Source organism: Odocoileus virginianus, chromosome 28, assembly GCF_023699985.2.
Source record: "Odocoileus virginianus isolate 20LAN1187 ecotype Illinois chromosome 28, Ovbor_1.2, whole genome shotgun sequence".
Classification (NCBI taxonomy): Eukaryota; Metazoa; Chordata; class Mammalia; order Artiodactyla; family Cervidae; genus Odocoileus; species Odocoileus virginianus.
Genome location: NC_069701.1, coordinates 1,512,560 through 1,535,024, shown reverse-complemented (window position 1 = coordinate 1,535,024; position 22,465 = coordinate 1,512,560). Strand labels below are relative to the sequence as shown.

The 22,465-nt window shown below is 44.4% G+C and overlaps 1 protein-coding gene across 2 annotated transcripts in view; it reads left to right on the top strand.

The window, feature by feature from the left end:
* FAT3 (FAT atypical cadherin 3) overlaps positions 1–22,465 on the top strand; it is a 767,497-nt gene that overhangs the window by 647,904 nt on the left and 97,128 nt on the right. For both annotated transcript variants that reach the window (XM_070457139.1, XM_070457138.1), the window contains exons 9-13: positions 1,195–1,405; positions 6,793–10,866; positions 15,709–15,905; positions 16,891–17,044; positions 19,223–19,456. In XM_070457139.1, the coding sequence (XP_070313240.1) occupies positions 1,195–1,405; positions 6,793–10,866; positions 15,709–15,905; positions 16,891–17,044; positions 19,223–19,456 (4,870 nt within the window). The remainder of the gene's footprint in view (positions 1–1,194; positions 1,406–6,792; positions 10,867–15,708; positions 15,906–16,890; positions 17,045–19,222; positions 19,457–22,465) is intronic.

The following is a 22,465-nucleotide window of genomic DNA, read 5'->3' as shown; positions in this document are numbered from 1 at the left end:
TCTTGAGAGTCCCTTGGACTGCAAGGAGATCCAACCAGTCCATCCTAAAGGAAATCAGTCCTGAATATTCATTGGGAGGACTGACGTTGGAGCTGAAACTCTAATACTTTGGCTATGTGATGCGAAGAACTGATTTGCTGGAAAAGGCCCTGATGCTGGGAAAGACTGAAGTCAGGAGGACAAGGGGATGACAGAGGATGAGGTGGTTGGATGGCATCACCAACTCGATGGACATGAGTTTTACTAAGCTCTGGGAGTTGGTGATGGTCAGGGAAGCCTGGCATCCTGCGGTCCATGGGATCGCAAAGAGTCGAACATGACTGAGTGACTGAATGGAATTGAACTAAGTTTCTGCCATGTGCAAACCAGGGAAAACTTGAAAGCAGTCAGGCAAGGTTCTTTAGCATGTCGCAGTGTGGGAGTGTCACATTTTAGAAATTAAGATTTGGTTCATCTTCCCAGTGGTTAGGGTTCTCTCTTAGCTCTGGACCTTTATTTATGTTGGTTCCTCTTGCCTGAAATATATGCCACACACCACCTCCCCCAGCATTTTACCACTTCTACTTGGTTTTGTAAGCTAGGCTACTTCTTCTTACTGCTTACTCATATTTTGGCATTTATCTCTTTGCCTTTTATCTGACTACTTACTTGTTTGCATTCCCTAGTCAACTGCTGAGGCCGGGAACTGTATCTAATCAGTGCTGAAACACCTGGGGCCATCCTGGGGCTTAAGAGATAACAGATGATAATAAATGTTTGTTGAATGAATGAATGAATGACAGTGCCTACATTGCATTCATTACTTCCACATTTCAGTTTCCCCTTTAGAAGAGCCTCCATCCACCATTCCATTAGCAACTATTCAGGCAAATTACAGAGGGCTGGGTGAGGGAGGCCAGAGGGAAGTGCTGTGTTTGTGATAGTTGGGCTTCAGTTCCACAAGCACGAACTGGACACGGGCCAGAGGCCAACCTAATGCTGAGCAATCCAAAGTGGCCCCGGCCCTCACCATGTTCACAGTCAGCGTCCCCACTTACTAGAAGCACTGTCAGTTACTGAGAAGCTCCTCGGCCTGGGAATGGGTCAGGCACTTCCCATGCATGATTTTGTTTTGATTTCACTGTAGGCAGAGCCATGTGAATTCTTTGCAACTTAAAGATTTTAGTCCTATTGCTTCTTGTATTTTGCCTCAAGGTCAGAGATCAGGAGTTTCCTTATCGAAGAAACTTGGCCCGAGTCATTGTGAATGTGGAAGATGCTAACGATCACAGCCCTTATTTTACCAACCCACTCTATGAAGCGTCTGTGTTTGAATCGGCTGCTCTGGGATCAGCTGTACTGCAGGTGACGGCTCTGGACAAAGACAAAGGGGAAAATGCAGAACTCATGTATACCATAGAAGCAGGTGAGAGCTGGTGCAGACGGCAGCATCATGCATGGCACTGGACCCTCAGTAGTGTTTATCACCATGTAAAATTCTCATAGTTACCACTGGCATGTCTCCAAATGGATTTTTTGGCCAAGCAACTGCCCTATTTGCTCAGTGATGGTGTATTAAGTTCTTGGCATTTCAGTAATATGTTTTCCATCATTGACAGCAAAGAAAGAGTTTCCTTTTATTGTGTTCAATCTCAGATTTTTCTGGAATGGAGAAGAGAGAAGACTGCATAATAAACTCTGTGGCTTTTTTTTTGATGGGTCAACAAGCCCATGGCCTCAGACTGAAATAACCAAAGCCTCCCATCATAGGAGGGCTGCCAGACGGTTCTGTGAACTGAATCTTAAAGATCATTGTTTACTTGTCAGTAGCTGGGCTGTGGGCTGTGGGCTTCAAAAATGCCTATACCCCTCACACCCTAGTTAGCACAGACTCCCTTCATTGGAGGTGATATGAGTAGCAGAGTAGTGGGTAAGGACTCAACAGCCTGCTTAAACTGACAGATAAATAAATACAGGCTCTTGTGTTGTTAAAACTTGAGAGTATTTTAAAAATTCAATTTTGATATCTAGAAGGCAAGACCCTAGTTTACTGATGGTCTGCAGATGGACACTTAGAAAACACTTATGACAGAAGAGATAAATGTCCAAGCGAGGAGAAGACTGTAAGCCTAAACATTACAAAGATCCTTCTCTGCTCGATTTTCCCTTCCCTGTTCTGTCTTCTTTGAACATTCAAGCCACATATTTCCAAAATGTTCTACAACATTATGTCTGTCGTGCATAATGCCAAATGCTGTCTCCTTTCATGCTAGCGCTGGAAAGGCTTCTTTCTCTTGATTTAAATAAGGAGCATTTTTGAGACTGGTTGGATTAAAATATGAATGCTAGAATGATAACTTTGGACTAAAAACTTTTAGGAAAAAAAGCCAACAACCTGTAAAAATAGCCCCTCTATTGAATGACAATATAAAACCATTTCCTGTATTAGACACTGACATTTTACATGAGTCTGTATAAACTCTATGCCAAAAAAAAAAAAAAAAAGAAAGAAAAGACATGGGTTCATAACAGCCAGGTGCCCCAAGAGAATTTGTCCATTTCTTTTCCAATTTTCCATAGAGTTTCCTTTCAGCCTAAAGCCTGACAGTGCGTGTGTGTGTAGATGTGTGCTAAATCGCTTCAGTCGTGTCCAACTCTGTGCCCCTGTGGACTGTAGCCCACCAGTTTCCTCTGTCCTTGGGATTCTCCAGGCAAGAACACTGGAGTGGGGAGCCGTGTCCTCCTCCAGGGAATCTTCCTGACCCAGGGATCAAGCCCATGTCTCCTCTGTCTCCTGCATTGGGTTCTTTACCACTAGTGCCACCTGGGAAGGCCAAGCCTGATAGTACTTTTTTTTAAATGCTATTTTGCATTTCTTGTTTATCACAGGCCATTTTAATTATTTTGTTATTGAGTCCTTGTTCCTTTAGTTTCACAAATAATACAGGGAAACTTTAAAAAATAATTGTTTAAATACTGCCACAGGAAGCGTGGCAATTCAATAACTCTTTATATTCATTCTATAGTTCTTCCCTAATCATGTGTGTTTTTTCTTTTCTCCTCATTTGTTTATGCATATACCTTCTTTTATGTCATTGTAATCATTTAGGTATATGGTTTTATTTCTACTTTTCTTAACATCTTCTAAGCATTTGTCCGTGTGTCTACTTGTTTTTTATATTTGTCAGTAGGGTTGCTACTTCTCCTCTCAGATAACCAGACAATTTCAAAACCAATTTAGGGGTTCTCAAAGAGTAATTTAAGGGTAATTTACCATCCAACTGAAAGTTCTGCATTGTTTATCTTCAGCTTCCAAAGACTGTAGCTGGGTGCTAAACATGGAGAAAGAATTCAGTCATTTTCTCAATTAAAGCTAGGGAGAAAAGTGGTTTTTTTTTCCCCTTAAAATTTCTTTTATACAGAAAACTTGAATTTCCAGAAACCCTAAGGCAATTAGATGTGTAAAAAGCTAATGAGAATTACAGGACAGACAGACCTATGCTTGACCTGGACTGGTTCTGGTTAAGCCAAGTTTCTTTGCAGATCATGGTAGGAGACAGGCAGATCGCAGCTAGTTCAGGACTTTGAAGCAAATAACAAGAGTTTGGTGTAAAGTGTTGTTGTTTAGTTGCTAAGTCACGCCCAACTCAACTCATTTTAGTGCTCTCACAAACCTCAACAAGCAAGATTCACTCTGTTTACTGGTGGTCCATATTTAAGGCTTCCCTGGGGCTCAATGATAAAGAATCTACCTGCCAATGCAAGAGACACGGAGACTCGGTTTCCATGCCTGGGTCAGAAGGATCTTCTGGAGAAGGAAATGGCAGCCCACTCCAGTATTCTTGCCTAGAAGATGCTATGGACAAGGAGCCTGGTGGGCTACAGTCCATGGGTCACAAAAAGCTGGACACGACTGAGCGACTAAACAACAGCAATACATTTCATAGCCCCTGCCTGGCCTGAAGTAACTACAGAAGCTTTTTTGTTTTTAATTAATTAATAAATTTGGCTGCACCAGGGCTCGGTTGTATCCTGAGGGATCTTTTGTTGTGGCATGTGGGATCTAGTTCCCCGGCCAGGAATCAAACTTGGGCCCCTTCCTTGGGAGCTTGGAGTCCCAGCCACAGGATCTCCAAGGAAGTCCCTGAAGCTTTTTGTTTTTACCCAAAGGACGGAGGTAGAATCAAGTGCAGAACTTCAGGTCTTATATTTAGTTCAGGGTTGACGTTTGGGGCCAGCAGTATTTCACGGGTGGCTTGGAGAGAGGGCAGTATAGGAGAGACCAGGACTAGGAAAGAGCTAAGTTACGATGGGAGGGAGCGTATTAGACCCCAAGGTGGATACAGACGGAGAGTTAAACATTTTTGGATCTACCTCCCTCAACCATTCAACATATATTTACTGAGCTCCTTTTTTGTGCCAGGCACTGTGTTGTGTACCAGATTCATAATGGTAAGGAACGTCAGCACAGCTTTTGCCCAGTTGCCGAAAGTCTATAAGAAGCCATGCCATTGTTATTGCTGAGTCACTAAGTCGTGTCTGACACTTTGAAACCCCATGGATGTCACCCACCAGGTTCCTCTGGCCATGGGCCAGGAAACTAGGAGGAATAATGGTGTGGGTTGCCGTTTCCTTGTCTAGGGGATCTCTCCAATCCAGGGATAGAACCCACATCTCCTGCATTGGCATAGATTCCAAGAAAACAAGCAAAGATTAGCTTCCAAAGATTCAAGTAGAGCAGAGGAGAGTAAGCAGGAAGTGGATTCCAAGTAAGCAGGACCGTGCCCTGAAGAGAGAGAGACAGTGGCCGCTGGACAGCGTCCTGGGGTGGGTATCAAGGAGGTCTGCAACCGCAGGACCGCAGGGTGGGGCAGCACCACGTGGGGTCAAAGGCTGGCTGGGCCTCTTTCGTCCCTGCCATGTGTATCTTGCTGTTAAGTCCTGGCCTGCAGGAAGAAAGGTCTCACCTGAAAACTCCACGTGGGGCCCCGTAATGAGGATGTAGCATTCATCATTCAGGCCTGCATGGCAGGTATCTCTATATTTGCCTCCCCTGAGATGCTGAAGTGAAATGATTCCTGCTGTCTTGTGAGGGTCTGTGAATCAAATATTGGGTCACACTCAATTCCACAGTACCATCTGTTGAAAATTTGCAAGCTTGTTCCCGAGCTCATTGACCTTCTTGTTGTCATCGTGAAATGGTCATGTTTAGATGGCATATCCACATTTGGGGTCAGAAGCAAATTCTTTCCCTCTGTTAGATCTGCTCCCTCTCGAGGAATAAACAAACATAGAAATAGACTTCATAGGAACATGGCATTTTCATTTTCAGACATGGGAAAGTTTAATTAACAAGTACATAGTAAGAAGTATGTAAATAGCTGTATTTATTGCATATTTTGACTCTTTTGTGACCCCATAGACTGTAGCCCACCCAGCTCCTCTGTTCATGGGATTTCCCAGGCAGGACTGGAGTGGGTTGCCATATCCTACTCCAGGGTATCTTCCTGAATCAGGGATCGAATCCATGTCTTCTACATTGGCTGGTAGATTCTTTACCACTTAGCCACCAGGGAAGCTCCATATTTCAACAAGCACTGTACTTACCTGCCCCCTCAATCCTGGAGCCTATCGTAATGATAATGACATTTAAACTTTCTGTGTGTTGCCATACTATAGAACTTCAAAAAGTAAGAAAAACTCAGATATATTTGAATAACTGAGATTTTTAACTTGTTTAAAAGAATGGAGACCCGGAAGTATGTGTGTTGTTTGAGAACTAAGGGAAAGCCCCACGAGAAGGGAAAAGCCATGTGGTGAAGGATGCTACTTCCCACTGTTCGTGACCTGTGAGCCGCCTTCTTTGCGCTCTTCACATTTTGTGTTCCCCACTCTCTCCTCTTTTCCTCACCCTCAACAGTCCCGGATGTCACACCCCGCCTGTTTCAGAGGCAGAGCTCTCCGCCCCCACAATGTCAGGGTGCACAATGTCAGGCTCCTAAGGTTCATGCCTCAAGTTCTGGATTCAGGGCCACTTCTGGCCAACAGTTCTGTACTTCACCAGAAACCTCTCAAAAATTTAGCAAATAGAATGGCTGCAAATTGAAACAACTGCCTTGTCATTTTTTATGTCCACTGTTACATCCACGTGTGCATGTGTTTGTGTGGTTGGAGTGTAGGGGATTCGGAAAAAATTCTCACAGCTTACAAAGCAAATGATGACTGAGAAGAATTCTCCATGCCTGAGCAGCAAACCCCCTCCCCCCTTGGAATGAAGTTGATCCTTATAATATGAAACAATACCAGTTCCATGCAGCAAAACTTACCTTTGGGATAATCTTAAAGCAAAAGATTATGTGATACTGTTCTGAAGTGATTCCTATGACCTTCTTTCTTACACCACAGAACATGGAATTATGGCACTGGTTTCAGGATGAATGCCTTTTTACCAGTGTCACTGGCATGTACCAGCCTAATCTGGGAATAAGAAAGTCCTGAGCGTTCTTGCTAGAAAAGTCTTTCCTACAAATTCTTATTTCCCAGTTTGAAAGTACATAAGTGCTGTAGTGTTTTTCTTGTTAACCTGGGTTCAGAAGATACTAGTCTGAAATTCACAATGTACTAGAAAATTCATTTCAAAGTCTTTTGCGTATCCTTTTAGGGAAGCCTCTCATTTTATTTCAGGAAGAGGTGGAGTGAAAACAAATAATTGCTTCTATTTGTCATGCTGTGTAAAGTAGCCTCAAGATGAAGAGTGAATCTTCAGAAACTGACCCACTTGAACTCATTTTCTTGTTGATTTCTCTCTTGCAGGGAACACTGGGAACACATTTAAGATTGAACCGGTCCTGGGCATCATCACAGTTTCCAAAGAGCCAGACATGACGACAATGGGTCAGTTTGTCCTGTCAGTCAAAGTCACGGATCAGGGTTCCCCACCAATGTCTGCCACCGCCATTGTGCGCATTTCTGTCACCATGTCTGATAATTCTAACCCCAGGTTCACTCACAAAGACTACCAAGCAGAAGTGAATGAAAATGTTGATGTTGGAACATCTGTCATTCTAATCTCTGCCATCAGTCAATCCACTCTCATTTATGAAGTGAAAGATGGAAATGTTGATGGGATCTTCACCATAAACCCCTATTCTGGAGTCATCACCACTCGGAAGGCACTGGATTACGAGCGGACTTCCTCTTATCAGCTCATTGTCCAGGCCACCAACATGGCAGGAATGGCTTCCAATGTCACAGTCAGTATTCAGATTGTTGATGAAAACGACAATGCTCCAGTTTTTCTCTTTTCTCAATATTCAGGCAGCCTCAGCGAGGCAGCCCCTATCAATAGCATTGTCAGGAGCTTGGATAACAGCCCACTGGTGATTCGAGCCACTGATGCTGACAGCAACCGGAATGCTTTGCTTGTGTATCAGATTGTGGAGTCCACAGCCAAGAAGTTCTTCACGGTAGACTCCAGCACAGGGGCGATCAGAACAATTGCCAACCTGGACCATGAGACCATCGCCCACTTCCATTTTCACGTGCACGTGAGAGACAGTGGTAGCCCCCAGCTGACCGCGGAGAGTCCCGTTGAAGTCAACATAGAGGTGACGGATGTGAATGACAACCCACCTGTGTTCACTCAGGCTGTGTTTGAGACTGTCTTACTTCTACCGACCTATGTCGGAGTGGAGGTTCTGAAAGTTAGTGCCACAGATCCTGACTCCGAGGTGCCCCCTGAACTGACGTACAGCCTAATGGAAGGCAGCTTGGATCATTTTTTAATTGACTCGAACAGTGGAGTGCTCACCGTGAAAAACAACAACCTCTCCAAAGATCATTATATGCTGATAGTGAAGGTGTCCGATGGAAAGTTCTATAGTACATCCATGGTCACCATCTTGGTGAAAGAAGCCATGGACAGCGGCCTCCACTTTACTCAAAGCTTTTACTCCACCTCCATCTCAGAGAACAACACTAACATAACCAAAGTTGCCATTGTCAATGCAGTTGGAAATCGCCTTAATGAGCCCTTAAAATATAGCATCTTAAACCCAGGAAACAAGTTCAAGATAAAATCTACCTCAGGGGTCATTCAGACCACGGGAGTTCCCTTTGACCGTGAGGAGCAGGAGTTCTATGAGCTGGTGGTGGAAGCCAGCCGAGAGCTTGACCATCTGCGGGTGGCGCGGGTGGTGGTCAGGGTTAGCATCGAAGACATAAACGACAACTCTCCGGTCTTTGTGGGTCTCCCTTACTACGCTGCCGTACAGGTTGACGCTGAGCCTGGCACTCTGATTTACCGAGTGACGGCCATTGACAAAGACAAAGGTGCAAATGGGGAAGTGACCTATGTCCTACAGGATGACTATGGCCACTTCGAAATTAACCCTAATTCAGGGAATGTTATTTTAAAAGAAGCATTCAACTCAGACTTGTCCAACATTGAGTATGGAGTCACCATCCTAGCCAGAGATGGTGGAAAACCCTCTTTGTCCACATCCGTGGAACTTCCCATCACTATTGTCAACAAAGCGATGCCTGTGTTTGATAAGCCCTTTTACACAGCATCTGTCAATGAAGATGTTGGCATGGACACACCCATTCTAAGCATCAATGCCACGAGTCCAGAAGGCCAAGGCATCATATATATCATTATTGATGGGGATCTGTATAAACAATTTAACATTGACTTTGACACTGGGGTCCTGAAAGTCATTAGCCCTTTGGATTATGAAATGACATCAGCTTACAAGTTGACAGTAAGAGCCAGTGATGCCCTTACTGGGGCCAGGGCTGAAGTTACCATTGACCTGCTTGTTAATGATGTGAATGACAACCCCCCTATTTTCGGTCAACCCACATACAATACAACATTATCAGAAGCGTCCCTCATCGGGACACCTGTTTTACAAGTTGTGTCTACTGATGCAGACTCAGGAAACAATAAAATGGTCCATTATCAGATTGTCCAGGATACTTACAACAGCACGGATTATTTTCACATAGATAGCGCAAGCGGCTTGATCCTGACCGCACGGATGCTGGACCATGAGTCGGTGCAGCACTGCACTTTGAAAGTCAGAGCCACAGATAATGGCTTCCCATCACTGAGCAGCGAGGTCCTGGTTCATATCTACATCTCGGACGTAAATGACAACCCTCCAGTCTTTAATCAGCTCATTTATGAGTCATATGTGAGTGAATTAGCCCCGCGGGGCCATTTTGTAACCTGTGTGCAGGCCTCCGATGCAGACAGCGCTGACTTTGACCGGTTGGAATACAGCATTTTATCTGGGAACGACCGGACCAGCTTTCTGATGGACAGCAGGAGTGGCATCATTACACTGTCCAACCACCGCAAGCAGCGGATGGAGCCTCTGTACAGTCTCAACGTGTCGGTCTCCGATGGGCTGTTCACAAGCACCGCCCAGGTGCATATCAGGGTCCTCGGGGCCAACCTGTACAGCCCTGCCTTTTCACAGAGCACCTACGTAGCTGAGGTGAGAGAGAACGCAGCCGCTGGGACGAAGGTAATCCACGTTCGGGCCACGGATGGGGACCCGGGGATGTATGGGCAGATCAGCTATGCCATCATCAATGACTTTGCTAAGGATCGATTCCTCATAGATGGCAATGGACAGGTCACGACAACAGAAAGGCTCGATAGGGAAAACCCTCTGGAGGGAGACATCAGTATTTTTTTGAGGGCCCTCGATGGCGGAGGAAGAACAACTTTCTGTACAGTGAGGGTGATTGTGGTAGATGAAAATGACAACCCCCCGCAGTTCCTGACAGTGGAATACAGAGCCAGCGTCAGGGCAGATGTCGGACGGGGCCACCTGGTCACGCAGGTTCAAGCCATGGATCCAGACGATGGAGCAAATGCAAGGATTACTTACTCCCTCTATAGTGAGGCCTCAGTCTCAGTGGCTGACCTCCTAGAAATCGACCCTGACAATGGTTGGATGGTCACAAAGGGCCATTTTAACCAGCTGAAGAACACAGTGCTGTCCTTCTTTGTCAAAGCGGTGGACGGGGGCATCCCAGTGAAGCACGCGCTCATTCCTGTCTACATCCACGTCTTGCCCCCCGAAACATTTGTGCCCTCCTTTACCCAGTCTCAGTATTCCTTCACCGTGTCAGAAGATACAGCCATTGGGAGCACGGTGGATACCCTGAGGATTTTGCCCACTCAGAAGGTCAAATTCAGCACAGTTAATGGGGAGCGGCTGGAAAATAACAAAGGCAATGTATTCATCATAGAACAGGAAACAGGCACGATCAAGCTGGACAAGCGTCTTGACCATGAGGTCAGCCCAGCTTTTCACTTCAAAGTGGCAGCCACTATACCCCTGGACAAAGTGGACGTCGTGTTCACGGTGGATGTAGACGTCAAGGTACTGGATCTGAATGACAACAAGCCAGTGTTTGAAACTTCGAACTACGAGACGATCATCATGGAAGGGATGCCGGTGGGCACCAAACTAACACAGGTGAGAGCCATGGATGTGGACTGGGGAGCCAACGGGCAGGTCACCTACTCCCTCCACGCGGATTCCCAGCCCGAGAAGGTGATGGAAGCGTTCAGCATTGACAGCAACACAGGCTGGATCAGTACCCTGAAGGACCTGGACCACGAGGCAGACCCCGTGCTCACCTTCTCCGTGGTGGCCGCCGACCTCGGGGAAGCCTTCTCGCTCTCCTCCACGGCACTGGTGTCTGTCAGGGTGACAGACATAAATGACAACGCCCCAGTCTTTGCCCACGAGGTGTACCGAGGGAGTGTGAAGGAGAGCGACCCCCCGGGTGAGGTGGTCGCCGTCCTCAGCACGTGGGACAGGGACACGTCTGACGTCAATCGCCAAGTGAGCTACCACATCACAGGTAAGTCTGCCACCCGCGGAGTTCACTCTGCGCCTTGCTTCCTACGGAGATGGAAGGGGGCAGGGGGTGGGGATCCCCAGCGGGCAGCGGTAGGGGACCCACCTGCAGTATGGGAGCCACAGAAGACACGGATTCAGTCCCTGGGTCGGGAAGATCCCCTGGAGGAGGGCGTGGCAACCCAGTCCAGTGCTCTTGCCTGGAGAATCCCACGGACAGAGGAGTCTAGTGGGCTGCAGTCCATGGGGTCTCAAACAGTCGGACACGTCTGAAGCGACTTAGCACACATTCAGGCACTGCAGGGGGTAAGAGTAGGGGAGGGACAGATGAGATGAGGGTTTGGGGAGTTATCTCACCTCTCTGGGGCTGAGACGACTCAGTTCTTTAGTTGTTACTGACTCAGCCTTATTTTGCAGTTCATTGGTTTGCTTGTGACAGATGACCCAGATTGATACTCAGTCAATTTTTATCATTTGAAAAAAAGTCCAACTTTGCTGGCAGTCCAGTGGCTAAGACTCCCTGCTTCCACTGTAAGGGACACAGATTGGGTCCCCAGTCAGGGAACTAAGATCCCACATGCCACACAGAGTAACCAAAATAAAGAAATAAAATTTTAAAAGAGTCCAGCCAAATATCCCAGTTGAAGAAATAAAAATAGCAGAATGCCTAAGAAGCTTTTTGTCTGAAATGAACATAAATAAATCAAAGTGATGCTTTACTCACTTTCTTTCCTTACCATTATCACTCATGTCTTTACTGCAGAAATATACATTTTAATGGGAAAAAAACCCAACACTTCCTTTCCACACTACTCTTCTTTTTCTTTATGGAGCTGTTTTCTTAATGTTGTTTTCTGTTTAACGGTCTTAATGCATTTGTGCTTTGATAGAGGAATTTATTTTTTAAGTATATTCCTTTTTCCTACTTTTTGTAATGGCAAGAAAATAAATAGCTTTATTTACAAGTTTTTCCTGGTAATAAAAACTCAGATGCATGCACACACACACACACACGCACGCACGCACACATACAAATCAGAGGGCGTGTTTTTTTGTTTGTTTGTTTTTTTTTTTGGCTGAAAAATCTTAAATTATAACTCCAAGTCAAAGGGTGTGTCTCCTGACATGGCAAATTTTTTGGATCCCTTTTCTGTCTTTCCAAATAGTAAATAGCAGTTCAATAGGAAAGCCAAGATAGACAAGTGAGGTCACACAGAATGCACACACACACACACACACACACACGTTACCATTACTCTGAGCATCTTGTGTCAGAGTGAAAATGGGGTATCACCGATCAGGGGTAGCTTTCCAGGGCTGATGGCCTTCAACTTCTAAGAGGAGAGGTTGGTGGTGTGGGGGTTCTAAAGCTAATATTTTGATGTTGTGCCATTCAAAGGCAGAACATAAGCCAAGTGCCAAAAAATTTCAAAGAATCCATCCATACTTGTAGTCAGGTGGCTTCCCTTTAGAAAAACAACATTATTCAAAGTGAAAAATGAATTAATTAGAATACCCTTAGGACGCAGAATCTTCTTAAGTACTTTAGTGAGAAAGTTAATTAATCACCGCAGAATAAGACCCACAGGAGAGCATCCGTGCCTGTGCTCAGGACACTCACATCTCTCTGCACACTCCTCTTCCTTACGCAACTGTTTTCTTGAGGCTGTTTTCTGTTTAAAGGTCTTAATGCATTTATGCTTTTCCTGATAACTTCCATTGTGGTTTTTTTTTTTTTTTCATTAAAATGTATATTTCTGCAGTAAAGACATGAGCGATCATGGTGAGGAAAGAAAAGTGAGTACAGTATCACTTTGATTTGTTTACATTCAGTTTAGACAAAAAAGCTTCTTAGGCATTCGGAGGAGTACTTTTCTATTTGAAAGAACAGTTAAATACTCAGCTTTAATTATTTATACGTTGTCTCTGAATTCTCAGTGGATGGTTTAAGGGACCATCCCATCGACTTTACCAAAGTAATGAGAACAGAATAGCTTCAAGCTACTGTTACTATTAGCCGTGCCAACCACCAACTGATTTTAATTAGATTTAACTTTTGCTCTTGATGTAACACAACTTGGCTGTGCTGCCACAGATGAACAAAGGACCATTAATCATTTTATTTCACAAAAGAGCAGTGTGGGCCTGCACTGAAAGCGTTTAATAGAGAGGTTACATTTGTGCATGCTGAAATCATATTTGACTGAAGCCTAATTGAATCCTAGTCAGTGGTGGAGGAAAGTGATATCCCAGGGAGAACCTGTGCCTCACCAGAGCATTTTTCTCGACCTCAGCAGATGGGCATTGAGGGCCGGGTAAGTCTCCATTGTGGGTGGCCCTTCCTTGCTGCAGGTGACAGTGTGGGCCAGTCACCAGCACCACTGGCTTCTACCCAGTAGATTCCAGTAGCCCGGTCATCGGCATCACCCCAATGGGACATCCAGAAATGTCTCTGGAGGTTGACAAATGTCCCGGGGATATGGTTCTAGCCACTCTCAGTTGAGAATCAGTGCCCTGGAGGAATGTGCAGCCCTCAGCTTCTCTGCACTGTCTGTCCGCTGTGGTTCATTTAGCCCATGGTTGAATCGCCAAAATCCAGCCTCTGTGCACCAGTGTCAGCTTAAATCTCAAAGACAGTTTGGGGCAAAGTAGAAAGAAATAGCTTTATTGCTTTGCCAGGCAAAGGGGGCCACAGTGGGCTAATGCCCCCAAGACTGTGTGTTCCACCCCGGGGGCTGGGCAGTGAGGGGCCTTATAGTGTTTAAGAAGCAGGGCATGATCAGTTTGTGGACATTCTTCCAGTTGGTTGAATGGTGGTGATGAGTCAGCATCACCAACCTTCTGGTTCCATCTGGTCTGGGGTCTACGTGCTTGTGGGTAACATAGTTAACTTCTTTAACCTGGGAAGTTCAGTATCTCAAGAGAGCTCAAAGGACATGGCTCAGAATGCTATCTGTTGTCCCTGAGGAGGAACTAAAGGTCCTTGACTTTGTTTAATGACTAACATATTATTATTTTGTATTGTTTGCTTTCCTTTCTGCATTTTCTCACTTCTCAGTTTAAATTTAGTCTTTGACTAAAGTACTCCTGCAGAGAAAAGGAAGGCAGATTTACAGGAGAGCAATGGATAAACAGACCTAGAGAATAGACTTACGGACATGAGGAGAGGGTGAGATGTGTGGAGAGAGTAACATGGAAAGTTACATTACCATGTGTAAAATAGATGGCCAACGGGAATCTGCTGTAAGGCTCCGGAAACTCAAACAGGGGCTCCGTATCAACCTAGAAGGATGGGGTAGGGGAGGGGGAGATGGGAGGGAGGTTTAAAAGGGAGGGGATATGTGTACATCTATGACTGATTCATGTTGAGGTTTGACAAAAAGCAACAAAATTCCGTAAAGCAATTATCCTTCAATAAAAAACTTTTTTAAAAATCAGGCAGAGGACAGGACATGGGTGGGGTCTGCTCTGGGAAGGCCTCGTGGGACCTTGCTTGGTTACAGTCGCGTCCACGCCGGGGCTTCCCAGGTCATGCTAGTGATGAAGAACCCGCCTGCCAGCGCAGGAGACACAAAGAGGCACAGGTTCGATCCCTGGGTCAGGAAGATCCCCTGGAGGAGGGCATGGCAACCCACTCCAGTATTCTTGCCTGGGGAATCCCATGGACAGAGGAGCCTGGTGGGCTACAGTCCATGGGGTCACAGAGAGTCAGGCACAACTGACTCTTAGCTCGCACTCTTTTAAAGATTCATTGTAAGAAGGAGAGATGGCTCCACTTTTTCAATGCAGCAGCAGCCAACAGGCAGCGGGCTTTCCTTACTTATTTGTTTATTATCAACCTTTCCCACCAGAAAGTGAACTCCACCACAAGGGCAGGGATTTTTGCCACTTTTGTCCACTGCCATAACCCCACTGCCTGGCACAGTACGTGGTCCAAAGCAGGTGACAAACACGTGTTGAATGCCCCCAAACCAAAGAAACGGTGATGATCTAACTGGAGTCTGGGCTTCAGGCCAGCTGTCTCGTCCAGTCTTCCTCCGTGTTTGAAGTGACGTTATCTCCTTCTTCAGGTTTGGAAGGTCAGGGTGGTTTTCTTCTTCCTTCCTCCAAGCTGCTTTTGCCTCTGTGTAGTTCAGTGATGCAGGAAAGGAATATTGCTGGGACCACCTTCATGTTTCAGCCTCATCAAAAGTGGTTCCGCTCCAACTCTTCTCCTTTTCTTCCATTTTCACCAGCTTCCCTCTGATAAATTTGATCTAATTGCAGTGCTTATCTTTGAGCAGCTCCTTCAATAACCCCTCACTGGGGCTCTTTAATCCAAATGGGTCTTCCTCTGTCACACAAACTTTTGTCCCCCAGATTTTAGTCCTTAGAAGAAGAGCCGCGGTATGATAACGCCTTCATTAAAACATTCCTTAATAGAGCTGACTGCCTTTCCTTGATTGCATAATCAACAGCTAATGAAATCGTCTGGGTAACAAGAGCTACAGTGTATTACATCCTCTCTTGAGACAGAGTGGAAAGACAATTGTATCATCTGAGAAGAAGATTGATTGTTCACAGTTTGAATTTGATTGTCCTTAAGGGAGCCAAACAAGAGATCATCTCTGGCTTCTCTAAGTACATTTTCTTCCCTTGGAAAGTTACTGTTTTACTTTCCACACAAGCCAAGCATATAAATATCATGCTCTGTTGCAGGAGAATCAAAAGGAAGTGTCCATTTTTTTCCAGGCTCGTAAATGATGCAGTTTGAGAGGCACCTGGTTGACCTCGCACAGGCCTCTCACTGTAGGTGCAGATCAAAGCTTTTGATTGCTCATCTTCAGAAACTCTCTTTTCACTGCAGGAGGGAACCCCCGAGGAAGGTTTGCCCTGGGCCTGGTGCAGAACGAATGGAAGGTCTACGTGAAGAGACATCTGGATAGAGAAGAACAAGACATTTATTTCCTCAATATCACTGCCACCGATGGGCTCTTTGTCACTCAGGCCATGGTGGAAGTGACTGTCAGTGATGTGAATGACAATAGCCCTGTGTGTGATCAGGTAAGATTTGTGGCCACGTTGGATAAATTGCTGCTTTTCACTCTGCTTCTCTAAAATGTAGTCAAAACCCATTTCACTTTTCTCCTTAAGACCTGGCTACAGTCTCTTCCTTTCTCCTTAATTAGTGCAGTCCAGTTTTATATAAGCACGTAAGAGGATGAAATACTATAAACATGGAAAGAGTATAGGTGGCACAATTAGTACCTAATTCTGCCCATTAAAAAATACAAACAAAAAATAAAATCGGGACTCTTAAAAAGCTTTTTAAGGAATCATAAAGAATATTGTGATTTTTCATATCTAGACTACTGATTTCATAAAAGAAAAATGGACCTCTCCAAAGTGTGAATTGCTTTTGTTGTGTAAGTTTACACAGCTGACTGGCAGCAATGCTGGTAATGAAGCTGGGTCTCCAGGCTTCTCATGACGCGTCATTTCCCCCATAGTTCAAAGCCTGAGAGCCAATGCAAGGTGTCAGTTACTGATTTTATATTCTTTCTTACCAAAATTAAATCACCCTTCATTTACCTTTTCCTTACATGTGGACTGCAAGACAGTATTGGTGTTCTTTAGCTTAGAAAATTGTTGCCAATCACACTAATGCCAGATGTTAGTAGTGTCTTTAAAGTTGAAGGATCCCAAGGACTCCCTGGTGCTTGATTACTATCTGATGTGACCATTATCTGATGTGCCTCACAGTTCCACAGGGACAGGGTTTTTTGTCTGTTTTCTTCTGCATTGTACCCCTGGCATCTCAATAGTGCCTCGCCCAAAGTAGCTGCTCAATTAGCATTTGTTGAATGAATGAGCATGGGAGGGACAGGGCAAGAGATATTCTATGTTTCATCCAATGGTGTAAGATGATTCTGTAGTAAAGGAAAAACGTAACTGAAGATAAATTATGCAAGTGCCTTTTTAAGGAAATCATTTAGCAGGCTAATATGGCAATCGCCCCATGCATGCTAATGATTTTGCCTTTGCCCAGGTTGCATATACAGCATCACTTCCCGAAGACATTCCATCAAACAAAATCATCCTGAAGGTCAGTGCCAAGGATGCTGACATTGGATCCAATGGAGATATACGATACTCACTCTATGGACCTGGAAACAGCGAATTTTTTCTAGATCCAGAAAGTGGTAAGGCAAAATTTATTCTCTGAAATGCCATTGTTAATCCACAAGAGAAGTTAAATTTTCACATGGTCTCATCACTAGGGGGTAGTTGGTATCTAAGAGCCTTAATATGACACTCTGTTATCTTGGACTCTTAAGAAATGCTAGTGGCTCATTGTGTCTGGAAGACACAAACCTCATTTGACTTATAAACTTGCCCTGACTTTACCTACATGTGGTAGCACCAGGGAATCAGATGTGTTTATTTGCTTCTCCTCTTTCTCATATCCATGAGTTAAAGCAGCTGCCTTATTAAGGCTATATGTAGAATTATAAATGCAGGTTTCCATGCAAACCAGACAGCAGTGCACAGTAAGGAGAGTCTTGCCTTGCTGAAACCCTTTTTGGGTTCCTGTGCTTATTAGCACACTTGTCTGGTTTTTATTCATCATTGCTGCTTAGTTGTGAGACCTCAGATGTGCTTCCACATTAAGGTAAAGTTTATAAGGTGAAAGGTTATGCACACTGAAGGCAGATGCCCGCATTGAAGGCCAAAGCTTAAGGAAAAGACATTTTCTATGGAGGTAAATTATTACAGAGCTGTGTGCTGGATTGGCCCATCCCTTGACAATTTTTAATTGAAGTGTAATGATTAGATGATGTGCATATTTCCAGCTTTGTATTGGTTGCAGTGAATAATCACTAACTACTGAGTTTCCAGAAGATATTGGCTTCTCAATAATCTACTCCCATGTCAGCTATATCTTACTGGGAAGGACTTAGTTGCATAACAATATACTACTTGGATATAGAGGCCTGGCACTTGTTTTTTGACTAGCTAGCATTTATTAATTACTGGACCTAAAAACACGTTGTGGAGTATTTGTGATAGACTCTGACATGAACCCCTCATGGCATTCCCAAGCGAGACTGTAACCCAGTGGGGAAGGCAGAGCAGTGAGTCAGTAATACTAATAACAAAAATAATGATAGTAATGAAAGACAATGACATGAGTGCCTGAGAGAGACATCAAGAAGTTATATCTGAGCACAGAGGAAAAAACAGCTAATGTTCTGATGAGAGGGAAGAGGAAGCTTATAAAGAAGAACCAGCATTTGAACTGAGCCAGGATCCTCGGGGCTAAAGCAGGTCGCTGCCAGCATGGGCGGATCGTGGGCAGAGAGCACAGCACCTCCAGGAAATGCTGCGTACGGCACTCTCACTGGTCAGAGGAGCCACGGGATGACTCGCCAGAAAAGTGGTGGGAAAAATAACTTTAGGTCAGATCTTGGAGGGTCCCAAATGCCCAACTGACAACTCCCTGGATGCTTTTGTGGAGGGGGAAATGATCCAGCCTGTATTTGAGAACTGCCTGCCTTCAGGAAGCTGTAGGAGGAACAGCTTTGTAAGTACTGATGACTTGCTCCCAGTGATACCTGCTAATTTTACTAAGAGTACATAATAATATTTCATGAGTCTGACTTTTCACCAAACGGCATTTATTCAGGTCTGTCATTGCCATTATCCACTGAAATTTAAGTAGCAATGAAATCCCCACAGGGACTGACACCCAGGACCAGTATAGCTATTCCAGTGACTAATAACCCCTCCGTGGTTGTAAAATCCCCTTCCTGCACGTCTGCTCCGGGCTCCTCAGTTATCCCCCACGGGGACTCCCCCCGCAACAGCTGCTGGCCCTCCGCTCTCCCAGCAAGTGGGGTTTGCCTGGCACAATATGACTCTTTTGTTACCTCTTTCTGCTGGAGCCAGCCTGTTTGGACTGTGTGTTTTCCTCTAAAAGATGAGGTAAAAAAAGATTAAGTGTCTGGAAGCAGAGAGACTAACCCTTCTGAATCTAAAGACCACTGACCTGATTGACCATCAGAAAACTGAGCAGTTCTTGAGAGGTTTAAAGAGATGTGGAGCTTCTCATCCTGCCAAAAGAAGGAATCCCTGACACAAGAGACTTCACAGTGGAATTAATTCCTTTGAAGGTCATGCTGTTGCTTTCTTGTTGCATCCAGAATCCCATAAATTTTTCCCTGATGCTTAAAAAATTTGAACTTGCTCTATTTTTCAAAGTATGAAGCTCTTGAGCCAAATATCAGCAGTCTTTCCTATACTGGGGTTCTGTATATAATTGATTCCCTGCTCTTTGAAGAAAGACAGTTTTTGAAAAGCCAGGCCATTTATTTTCACAGGTGAGTTAAAAACTTTGGCTCCGTTGGACCGGGAGAGGGTCCCTGCATACAGCCTCATTGCCAGGGCCACTGACGGGGGAGGCCGATTCTGCCAATCCAACGTCCATCTGATCCTGGAGGATGTGAACGATAACGCGCCGGTGTTTTCGTCTGACCACTACAACGCCTGTGTCTATGAGAACACAGCCACCAAGGCTCTGTTGACCAGGGTTCAAGCGGTGGATCCGGATGTTGGTAAGTCAGCCGCCTGGATGGGTGCCTCCCTGTCTGTGCATTGGACACAGTTAGGTGCTGCCTGTCCTCCAGCCCCATCAGCCCACCTGGACTCCTTCCTGTTAGGACAAGTACAGTAAACCACAGTTCAGCTCTTGGGTGATGGACTTCACACACGTGAAAGGAATCTGCAAGACATCTTCCCACCTTTTTGTAGGGTTTAAAGAAGTGATGCTGTGAATTCCTTTAACTTTTAACAAAAGGGTTTTGAGTTTGGTTTTTTTTTCACCTTTAGAATAAAAATAATAGCTTTCCTACTTGCACATTCCTCTTGAACATAGTTAAATGTGTGGTAGGGAGAATTCATTTCTATTTCTATAAAGAATTGCAACCCATGCTTTAGCTGAAATGTGACAGCCTCGATTTATGGTGGTGCCCCATAGTGCAAAGACCAATTACTATATGTGCTGCCAGTCCAATGTGGATTTTTTCTAACTGCCATTTTCCAGAGTATTTTGGTCACATAAACTGACATTACTCAGAGGGGTGGGAGTGGTGGGGGGGATAAGGAATTAGAATTGAAAGTTGCTAATAAAGTTTGTGTTCAGATCCACTTTACATAATGAGATAGTGAGTTAGAAAAGACTGGAGTTAATTGCTAGGTAGCCTTTCTGAGAATGCATAAGTTATTGAGGTGACTGCATGATGGAGTCTAAATACAAAAGGGCATATAGACAGCCTCTTAGCTGTGCATTTTAAAAGCTGTAAATCAGAGGACTGGGGAATGATGAGGTATGTCTGTTATGCTAAACAGGCCTTTATATAATTCAGTGTCTTATTGCTTAATTCTGAATTGAAAGAAAAATTATTGGACTAATGGAAAAGTAAATACATGATAATTAGTTGAAAACAAACGTAGAGTCCAGGGTCTCTGCATATTTCCCCTTAGATAAATTAGTGGCTATTCTATGAATTATTGTTCTTACCTTATTAGCATAATTTTTGAGGCTGAGAACCAACCCTTTAAAAATCTGCATATTATAAAGCTTGGTAAAAAAACATAATAAATAGGAAAAGACATTTTTTTTTTTCCAGCTGCACTATGCAGCTTATGGAATCTTAGTTCTCTGACGGATTGAACCCAAGCCCTTAGCAGTGAAAGCACCGAGTCCAAAACCCTGGACCCCAAGGGAATTTCGGAAAAGACTCTTTTATTGACCTATAATCATGAATTATTTACAAATGCTCCTTTAGGAGGATTAGAAAACATTCCTTGGACTTTTGATAGCAAACTTTTGGAGAAAAGAGGACAGAAATTGTACAGATGAATCATTAATAATTTAACTTTGAGAATGTGTAATTGGGCCAGGGACAAAATTTTAAGATTGAAAAATTTTTTAATTAAAATTTCAATTTAAAAAAAATTTGAGTTTTTCTATTCACCTCCTTCCTAAAGGAATTGGGTGTGCTTTGTCTACTAGAGAATGAACATGGAAAGAGTCTGATCAGTACATTATGCTTCAGACAGGAGGTGCTAGGTTGTCAACTGAGAAATGTGATTGTGGTAGAGGGTATGCAGCCAGCTTTGTGCTGCTCAATTCTGCCAAGTCAGCTGTCCGGGTTGGCAGTTGGGAAAGAAGGGTTGACTAGACTGTGCATTAGCAGGGGCAGAGATGATGAAGCCTTTCAAACACTAGACCCAGAATAACCCATCAGAACCTCTCTCTGCTCTTTGCACCAATTAGCAAAAGGCTTACATTCATGGCTTCAGACCAACACAGAGGTTATGAGTGCTGTTCATATTGTGTGTTCATCAGGACATTGTATTCACTTCCAGAAAAGTCTAGCATAGGATACCAGATTCTAGGTCATATTCTCAGTTTTTTTAGATCTCATTTAGCTTTAAAAATAAAAACTAAGACAGCTGGGAAGGAACAAATGAGCTCCTCTAAAAGGCAAGCTGAACACCTGCTGTTTCTAGGCACCGTGCTGAGGAGGTGGGGGTGAAGGGCTTGCTCAGAGCCTGCAGGGAGAACCAGAGTCAAACCCATGTTCTCCAGAGTCCCAGGAATCAGTGACTGGGGGCTGCTTATGCCGTTTTCATCAGTGGCCTGATCCCCACTTCTCAGTCTTCTGTAAGTCAGCACAGAGGAGCGTGAGCCGCATGCTGAGATGAACAGTTTGGGGTGGGCAGTGCTGGGTGAATCATCTGGAGGCCAAACCTAACCTCTGGCCTCAAGCTGAGTTTGCTCCTGAATCATTAAGACTGAATCCAACCCTACTGAATCCAGCCATCCAGTGTCTTTAGTCTGGCTTATACAGAATGTTCCAAACAGTTTGACTCAATTGTCAATAAAAGTCAAGAGATATTTATTTGAATTTTCAATATCTGGCATTTTCTAAAAACAGCACTCAGAAGACTCAGCAATTCCAGGCACACAGTCCCACCATGGTTGGAAGCTGCCATCAGCCAGTTCCCACCTTCCCAGCCATCTCACTTAGATTTCTGCCTGACCTGCATAGGCCCCTTCTCTAAAGTGACAAGGAAATTCTGATGTTTAAGAACTTTCCCCCCTACCCCGGTAAAGAGTGGTTTTTTTTTTTTTTGGTTTTTTTTTTTTTTAGTGGTTATTGTCATACATTGACATGAATCAGCCATGGATTTACATGTATTCCCCATCCCGATCCCCCCTCCCACCTCCCTCTCCACCCGATCCCTCTGGGTCTTCCCAGTGCACCAGGTCCGAGCACTTGTCTCAGGCATCCAACCTGGGCTGGTGATCTGTTTCACCCTAGATAATATACGTTTCGATGCTGTTCTCTTGAAACATCCCACCCTCGCCTTCTCCCACAGAGTCCAAATGTCTGTTCTATACATCTGTGTCTCATAACCCTATATGCAAAACAGAAAAAGAAACACTGATGTTTAAGAACTTTTAACTTTGAAATAATCATAAGTTCACAGGAATTTGCCAAAAAAATGTACAGAAGGTGGCATATACCTTTCACACAATCTTTTCTCCCAGTGAT